Source organism: Lactuca sativa, chromosome 5 (assembly GCF_002870075.4).
Source record: "Lactuca sativa cultivar Salinas chromosome 5, Lsat_Salinas_v11, whole genome shotgun sequence".
In the NCBI taxonomy this organism is placed as follows: Eukaryota; Viridiplantae; Streptophyta; class Magnoliopsida; order Asterales; family Asteraceae; genus Lactuca; species Lactuca sativa.
This window is the reverse complement of record NC_056627.2, coordinates 266,952,849-266,961,724: the sequence shown is the minus strand read 5'-3', so window position 1 is coordinate 266,961,724 and position 8,876 is coordinate 266,952,849. Positions and strand designations below refer to the sequence as shown.

The following is an 8,876-nucleotide window of genomic DNA, read 5'->3' as shown; positions in this document are numbered from 1 at the left end:
CGGCTCCGAGCCGTAGGCGCCCTTGCCCGGCCTCGACAACCACTATCGGTACTTGAAGTCCCAAGGGCAGGAGCTGGCGCCTGCCCTGCTGAATACAAACTCGGACAGTGGGCCTTCTTGTGGCCCCTCTTTCTGCAATGGAAACATATCGGATCAAGTCCCTGGGCGATGGTAATAATGCAATCCCTACTAAAATGGCCAATCTGGCCGCACTTGAAACATCCGCCATCGCCACCATTCCTACGCCTGCACACTCCCATGTGTGTCCTTCCGCACTTTCCGCACCGACTGCGGTTCTGATAGTTCCTCATCCTCAAATCCGAACCCTTGGGCCTCTTACCCGAACCTGAGGCTACCTGAGTCTCATCCACTTTCCTCTTCCTTTCCGACTCCCTGCCCGCCGACTGAGCAACAGCTGTCTGATCCTGGAGCCTCTCGATCAATCTATCAGTGATCCTCACGACCATGTCGGGCAGATCCTCGCGAATGGCTCGCGAAACTTCCTCAACTATCCAATCATCCAAAGGTCTCTCTTGAAGACAGGATGCCCGGCTCACTCCTGTCCCCTGATGGCAGAAACTAGAAATGGGATCTCCCTCCCTGATGGATCCCTAAACTCCATAAGATTCGGGACCTAGACGAGCCCCAATCTGTCCTGAAACTAACCCGGCCTTAAAGGCCTCAAGATGACTGTCCATGAGCTCCACAATGGCCTCTCTAACTGAACCGAAAATCACTGGAGTCTGATCAATGATGTTGCGCATGATCTCTGCAGAAATGAAATCCTTCATCTGATCATCAAGCTACCCGACTCCAAAACCTGAGCCAGATCCCTCCTCGACGCCTGAACTGCTAACTGGTAGCTCGCGCAATGTCACCATGCTGAAAATATAACAAAATCCTGATCAATTTTCATACTACTGCTGAGGGATCTCTCACATACTCTACTAGTTCCTTGGTTTTGCCTCGACCCCTCTTGAATCGAGTACGGATCCTCTGCTTTCAGTAGTATGGGCCCCTACTACCTTCCACATCTATCCGTACTTTCCTCAAGAGTTACCTCAACTCCACCAAATCCCCCTTTTCTCTACTACTAATCTCTGCTGCTCTCATCCTAGGCTTGCCCTAGGGAACTTCTGACTCTACTCAAACCAGTCCTCAGCTGCTGAAGGCCTCCTTGTAATGCCAATTAGCCACCACCTGAATACCATCACATGTAATGAGGCTCGGATAATCCTTCGAGTAAAAGTCTCGTCCCTACAACGGTTGGACTCAAACGAGAGCTGCACAGTAGGGCCAAATCCAGCACTCTGAGATTATTCAACCCTGCTCACATGTGATGTGACGTATTCACCTAATGGCTAACTCCCACCACTCAGAGTCCTACAAAGCACAAAGCAATCAGCATTCGGATAAAGGAAACATACTCAGGCAAAACTATTCTCATAACGAGAAACTATACTAGCATACAATGCTAAGCTCGCGCTACCAGGCATAACCTAAACAGGCTATCCTACGGCTGTCTACTCAATACTAGCATGCAATTCTCATAAAGCTGAACACATAAAGCAGGCACATAAGGCATCATCCTAGATCCTTAGTCCTATTCTAGCATGTTGTTCTACTGAAGCTGGAACCGAAACTGAAACTGAAACTGATACTGAAACTGATACTGATACTGAAACTGATACTGATAATCATAATATAACTTGTATGGGTAAATTGGGAGTACTTACTTGAGCTCGGCTGATTGCATGCACCACACCCTTTTCTCTTTTCAAAACTCTTTTTGCTTTTTCTAAAAATTGTTTTCTTTTCTCAAAATTCTTTTGTAACTACGATTTTTCTTTTAAAAACTATATACCACTTCCTTAGTTTGAGTTCAGACACACTCAGGAGTGCGCCCGAATCCCTCAAACCAAGGCTCTGATACCAACTTGAAACGACCCAAAAATCATGACATAAAAATTTCTTTTTAAACATTACTAAAAATAGATTTTTAACAACGTATCATAAGTCAAACATAACTTTTGAGTATTAAATTCCAAAACATAATATCATTATCAGAGTCAAACATTCCCAGGCTAACTGACTATGGTGTGTGCTCTGCAATCTTCCCGAGCTCCTCTTTTGAAAACCGAGTACCTGAAACCAAAACTGAAAACCGTAAGCACGAAGCTTAGTGAGCTCCCCCAATCTACCACATACCACACAAAAACATATAAAGCACATATTGGGCCTTGCCCACTGCATCGGACCGAAGTCCGGACTAACTGGGGCCTTGCCCCCTGCATCGGACCGAAGTCCGGAAGCTGACTGGGACCTTGTCCCCTGCATCGGACCAGAGTCCGGAACTAACTGCAGCGGACCGAAGTCCGAAACTGACTGCATCGGACCGAAGTCCGGAACTAGCTGCATCGGACCGAAGTCCGGAACTGACTGGGACCTTGTCCCCTGCATCGGACCAGAGTCCGGAACTAACTGCATCGGACCGAAGTCCGGAACTGACTGCATCGGACCGAAGTCCGGAACTAATTGAACATAGCATAACATAATCATAGCATATAATATACACATATACTGCATACTGCATCGGACCATAGTCCGGAACACATAACTCATACCATGTCTGTATCACAAAGACACCAAGCATATTGGACTACTACATCGGACTGAAGTCCGGAACTACTGCTAATTAAACGGGCCGACATTGTGGCCGTAGACCCGTTCCTACTGGAAGGAAACTCACCTGAGACTGCTGAACTGATGCTGCTAATCCTTTAACTGCTACCTGACCTTTGACTCCGAACTGCTGCTCCACTAGCTCCTCAAGCTTCAAAAGCCAATATAACACTTAGTCCAACTGACCTCCAAAGGTCACTAGGTCAACTCTGGTCAAGGTCAAAATCCTGGTCAATGTCAACCTTCTAGGTCAACCCTACTCGCCGAGTCTACCTACTGACTCGTCGAGTTCATACGCTAAGGGTCTTTCTTATTCGCGACTCGACTCGCCGAGTCCAACTAGTTCCAAGTCCTGTCCTGTCCAACTCGCTGAGTCACTACCCGACTCACTGATTCGAGTCTCAGCTTAAAGGGGTTAGGGTTTCGCGATCTGACTCGCCAAGTCCAAGAACAGACTCGCCGAGTCCTAGACAATCTTCAACCAACTCGTCGAGTTGCTCGTCCAACTCGCCGAGTCCATGCCTAACTTCAACCGACTCGACGAGCTGTTCATCCTACTCGTCGAGTTCCTCCTCATCTTCAAGCTACTCGCCGAGTCCACTCGAAGGACTCGCCGAGTCTATCCAGTCCTCAATCCATGCAGTGGCTTTTCGAGCCAAACAGAGCTTCCAACTCATAGATCTATACTTCTAGGGCCTATTCCCCACGTAAAGTGGCAAACTTTACGTGTAGATTGAGAGATCTATGCTCAAAACACACTAAACTAGGGTTTATGGCAAACATGCCTCTTCAACATACCAAGGGCTGATACTTTAGGGGATTCAAGACCAAAACCAATATGGATCTGAGGTAGCAACCTCAGATCTGAACCTCCAACTCGAATTGGTTACACATCATACCAACAATGACCAAAACTCACACATAAGAATAGATCTAGATGCAAAGGGAGTCCAAGCAACAACTTATTACCTCCAATTGGTCTGAAATGACTCCACAATCCCAGATCTACAGTCCCTTCTTGCACCTCCAAGGTCTTTCTTCCTCCTCCAAGCTTTAGTGCATTCTTCAAGGCAAGATCTAGCTCAAAAACGGATATGGCGGCTAGGGTTTGGTGTTCTGGGGTAGAGAGGCAGTAAAGGAACCCTAGGAAAGAGAATGAGACGCTTAAATAGGCTCCAAGTCCCGGATTTAGGGTTTTCCTCGATCAGACCAACTCGTCGAGTCTCCTTGGCCGACTCGCCGAGTCGGTCGCTTTCACCACAACCCGGATCCCGCTCGGACTCGCTGAGTCCCTCCATGGACTCGCCGAGTCTCCCCCTAAACTTGAGGTTTTCTTTCTTTTCTTGGCTTTCCAAACTTTGGGGTGTTACACAACGGGAAGGTAACGAGAAGCCCTACACTTCTATCAACTCATACCTTTCTTAAGACCTTCCAAAAAAAATTCCATTTTCCATGAAAGCCCAACTGACACTTTATCGAAATACCCCTAGGCTCCAAAACACGAACCGAACACCCGAATCACTTCTAGTACATCATCCGCACCTAAATGGGCCTAGATCCTACCTTTTCAAAAACCCTAATCCTTATGATGACCGATCTTCGGGCCACAACCTCTGACTAGGAATCGATTCGGTACAGGATGTTACATAATACCTGACATAACTAATGGCACCGTCCATATTAGTTATGAATGATACTCCCCTATCCCCTTTGAGATCTTCCTTCAACATCATCATGAAACAGGTTCAAGAGTCAACATTATTTGTCATGTCGATACCTAATGCTATAGGCAGAGTCTGGTTGTTTCTGTCCACAGAAACCGCTACAAATATTGTTTTTAGGTAGTTATCTCTTAGACAGACATTACTTATAAAGATGACAGACAACAAGTAACCTATGAATGCATGAAACTTTTTTTTTTGAGGTGGGACAAAACAATTAGTTGTGTGTGTGTGTGTATATATATATATATATATATATATATATATATATATATCATTTACCACACATCTAATAGCCACAAAACAGAGTTGGAAACGATCCATCATATCCGTTTTGATGTTGGTATAACTATGAGAGTTGGTTCGTCGAAGATTGTTTAAGTAAACAAACAGGTTGGTAAAACTTTATTTCATGGAAACTCATCTTGAAGTAGTTATAATAGATAATTAAGGATGATTCGAAGTAAATGACTAATAACCTTAGATACCATTTTTACATATAGGATGAAAAATGTTGTTTTTCTGAAGGGTGGAATGTGTGTCCATGCTTCTATAATGTCACGTATATGTACGATGTTGACTACCGTAGTTCGAAATTCGGAATGTACGGAGATATATTCCAGAATACATGCTCCGAAATGAATAATATTACTCCAGAATGCTGTATTCCGAACATTGTGATTTTTTAAAAAACTTATATGTTGGTTATTATTATTATCAAAGTAATCGTTATTATTTTCATAATAATCGTTTATACGAGATAATAAATCTTTTTTAAACATCTTATTTTAAATAGTTTGTCCAATTTTTGTTCGCTAGCCGAGTTTTTTAAAATTGCTTTTTCTCTGCAACATCTCTCTCTCTCTCTCTCTCTCTCTCTCTCTCTCTCTCTTTTGTGGTTTTTCGTCGCTTCGATTCTTTAGTTCGTAAAACTCTCATTTTTGTCAACCATAGAAAAGTGAAGCGATTGTTGGTTCTTCCAATCTTCCCAGCAGAATCGAAGATTCAAATTGTATTTCGAATAATTCAAAGGTAAGAGCAATGTGTTTGGGAGTATAATCATGGAGAATCGCTAATTTCGCTACTCAATTTTACTGTTTATGCGTGTATTACATTCAAGAAAAAGGTTAATGTGCATGAACAAACAATTGCTTGCTCAGTTGAGATCATAATCATGAAGTGTAATTTGCTTCTACTGTTCTTCTTGTTCTTTCGAAGTACATTTCAACAGCAACACCAGTCTCTCCCGCTGAATTCAACCGCAGAACGGGCTGCTCTGCTCCAACTCAGAGCATCATTAGGTTTAAGAGCCATAGAATGGCCTATAAAACCCGACCCGTGCTTAACTTGGATCGGTCTTCTATGTCAAGGTGGTCATGTTGTTGGGATCAACATTTCAGGGTTTAAGAGAACCCCACTTGGGAGTCGAAACCCTAAATTTTCAGTTGATGCTCTTGCCAATTTCACCAAATTGATTTCGTTTAATGCCTCAGGATTCTCACTTCCAGGTTCAATACCGAATTGGTTAGGGCTTCATCTTCAAACCCTTAAGTTTCTTGATCTTAGTTTTTGTGAAATCTCTGGTGCTATTCCTTCCAGTATCGGCAATCTGTCTAATCTTAGTGAATTGTATTTATCTAGTAACACTCTTAATGGTACAATTCCATCTACTTTGAGTCTGTTATCACAGCTTTCAGTTCTTGATCTATCCAGAAACTCACTTACTGGTTCAATCCCCACTCAACTCAGTAATCTTGCTAGTTTAATTGTCCTTGATCTGAGTTCAAATTCGCTTTCTGGGACTGTTCCCTCAGAATTTGGTAATTTGAAGAATTTAAAGAGAATGATGATTCGCAACAATAACTTCACAGGTGATCTTCCAGATGCATTATGTTCACTACCTGCTTTGACTTTTCTTGATGCATCTGATAATAACTTTATGGGATCTCTACCAAATCGTAGCTTGAACCCTAACGTCACCATGGCAGTTTTCAATCTCTCTCATAATATGTTTTATGGGATATTGACATCTATACTTAGGAGGGTTAGTTACATCGATCTATGTTACAATTTCTTGCAAGGAAGAATACCATATTATGCACGAGATATTGCTTCTTTAGATAAAAACTGCTTTCGTAATTGGTCAAGTCAAAGGACTCTGAAACAATGTGCAGCTTTTTATTCTATGACAGGATTACCCTTCCATAACTTTGGACTTCCAAATGGCACATTGCCCCATAATCCCATACATGACCATAAAACCAACCACAAAAAGTTTATATCAGCAGTTATATTGGGTTGTATTGGTCTCATTATACCCTTTGTGATTTTCATGATTCCAATGATTCTATGCTGGAAGAGAAGGAAAATGAATCAAATAGGAAATGGTTTGGGGGGCGTTTTGGTAAATTCATTTGGTTTGAACCTTTCGGGGATTGGAGAAGTGATTGCTTTTGAGAAGATTCTTGTGGCCACTAGTGAGTTTAATGATGCAAATCTTATAAAAAGTGGGCATTGTTGTGACATTTTCAAGGGTATTTTGGAGAATGGGGTGAATATAATTGTTAAAAGATTTGATGTGCATTTGGGAAAGAAGAGTTGTATGGTGGAGTTGGATTTCTTTAGTAAAGTTTCTCATCCACGATTGGTTCCTCTATTAGGACATTGCTTGGAGAAAGAGAAGGAAAAGTTCATAGTTTACAAATATATGCCAAAAGGGGATTTGTCAAGTTCTTTATACATGAAAAATAGTATGGATAATGATAGATTAAAGTCATTGGATTGGATTACAAGGTTGAAAATTGCAATTGGAGCTGCTGAAATTCTTTCTTATCTGCATCATGAATGTGTTCCACCCCTTGTTCACAGGTATTCTAAACATCCTTTCATTAGTAATTATCTAAATTGTGAATCTTATCTTTATTTGCATTCCATAGTCCATACCTTTTTTAACATTAATTCCTAACTTTATTTTATTTTTGTTACTTGAAGAGACATTCAAGCTAGCAGTATACTCCTTGATGATAAATATGAAGTGCGATTAGGAAGCTTAAGCAAGGCTTGTATCCAAGAACACAATATCCATTCAAACAGGATCACAAGATTTCTACCATTACATAAGTAAATTTCTAATTAAACATACTTTGATTTTAATGATTAACAAAAAATGGAGGGTTTTAACTTTTAACAGAAATTTTTTTTCTTGCATTTGTTTAGGACATCTGAAGAAGGTGTAAGGGCGACATGTGCATACGATGTTTACTGTTTTGGAAAGGTATTGATGGAGCTTGTAACGGGCAAAATCGGAATTAGTGCATCAAGTGATTCAATCACTAAAAACTTATTGAAAAATATGATTCCTTATGTCAGTGTATACAATAAAGAACTTGTGACAAATATAATGGATCCAACATTGATGGTAGATGAGGATTTGCTAAAAGAAGTATGGGTTATGGCTGTTATTGCTAAATCTTGTCTTCATCCGAAACCTTCAAGAAGACCTGTTATGAGATTTGTACTGAAAGCTTTGGAAAATCCTTTGAAAATTGTAGTGGAAGAACAGAAGAGGTTAGGTAGAGTTAGAGTGGATTCGTGTAGGCGTTCTGTGAATGGGAATGCCAGCTGGCGGTTTAGATCGGGTGATGTGGCGGGAGGTGGTGAAGGAGGTAGGGGAAGTGGGTCCCGGCGGGGTCGGTGTTTGTCGATTAGAAGGCACTCAAACTCAAAGGATGTGTTCCCTGAACCGTTGGATGTGGAAGATGAAGAGATAGTGAATGAGGAATGGGATGGAAATGGAAATGGAATGAATTTTTCTTCATTTTTTGATAATGGAAATTCGTGGGATTTGGTGGATTAAAGAGATGGTGTTTTACTTTTTACATATGGTAGTTGTAGAACGTAGATGATGGGGTTTTTGAGCAAAAAGTTTGAAACTTTTGATTTGGAAGTTGTAACTGTGAATTGTGAATTGTGAAATGTGAAATGAATATGGTAAATGATGTCAAATTAGAAGCTGAATTATATAACTTTTAACCACACGAACTTTTTATTAGTAACCCGAATAATAGGTTCTTCAAGGAACCAAATCTTTTTTTTCAATATCTAAATTCATATATTAACATTGTGAATGTGAAAAATATTTTTTTGGATTCACCGTGTGAATCCGGATTCACGTTGTGAATTTTCGAAGATTCACATTGTGAATTTGACATAAAAAAAAAATCGAATTTTATATCATTGGAAAAAGGATAAAAAGTTATGAATTTCTGTATTTTTAGTTTTTTTTTTTTGATAAAAAATAAGTTCTAAAAGTTAAAAAAAAGATTGATTCCTTGGTTAATTATGGTTCTCTATTGAACCTCATCCTAATGAAATATATGAAAACTGAAAAGTAGGATGAACCAAGTATACAACATATGAAAATAATATTATTAGAAAACCTATATTTTAATAAAATAATTTAGAAATTTGTAA

General features: G+C 40.6%; 1 protein-coding gene across 1 annotated transcript; it reads left to right on the top strand.

Annotated features, from left to right (window-relative positions):
- Window positions 1-5,235: 5,235 nt before the first annotated feature.
- Window positions 5,236-8,408, top strand: LOC111918467 (probable LRR receptor-like serine/threonine-protein kinase At2g16250). Its single transcript, XM_023914129.3, has 3 exons — window positions 5,236-7,271; window positions 7,395-7,523; window positions 7,620-8,408. Exons 1-3 carry the CDS (start codon window positions 5,578-5,580, stop codon window positions 8,257-8,259), a joined length of 2,463 nt encoding a protein of 820 aa, XP_023769897.1. The 5' UTR covers window positions 5,236-5,577; the 3' UTR covers window positions 8,260-8,408.
- Window positions 8,409-8,876: the final 468 nt, after the last annotated feature.

What these genes read in the sequence shown, in the direction of transcription:
- LOC111918467 (XM_023914129.3), top strand. Translation starts at nt 5,578, where the DNA reads ATGAAGTGTAATTTGCTTCTACTGTTCTTCTTGTTCTTTCGAAGTACA. An exon ending in GTTCCACCCCTTGTTCACAG is followed by an intron (nt 7,272 to 7,394) that starts GTATTCTAAACA and finishes TGTTACTTGAAG; the next exon opens with AGACATTCAAGCTAGCAGTA. An exon ending in AGATTTCTACCATTACATAA is followed by an intron (nt 7,524 to 7,619) that starts GTAAATTTCTAA and finishes GCATTTGTTTAG; the next exon opens with GACATCTGAAGAAGGTGTAA.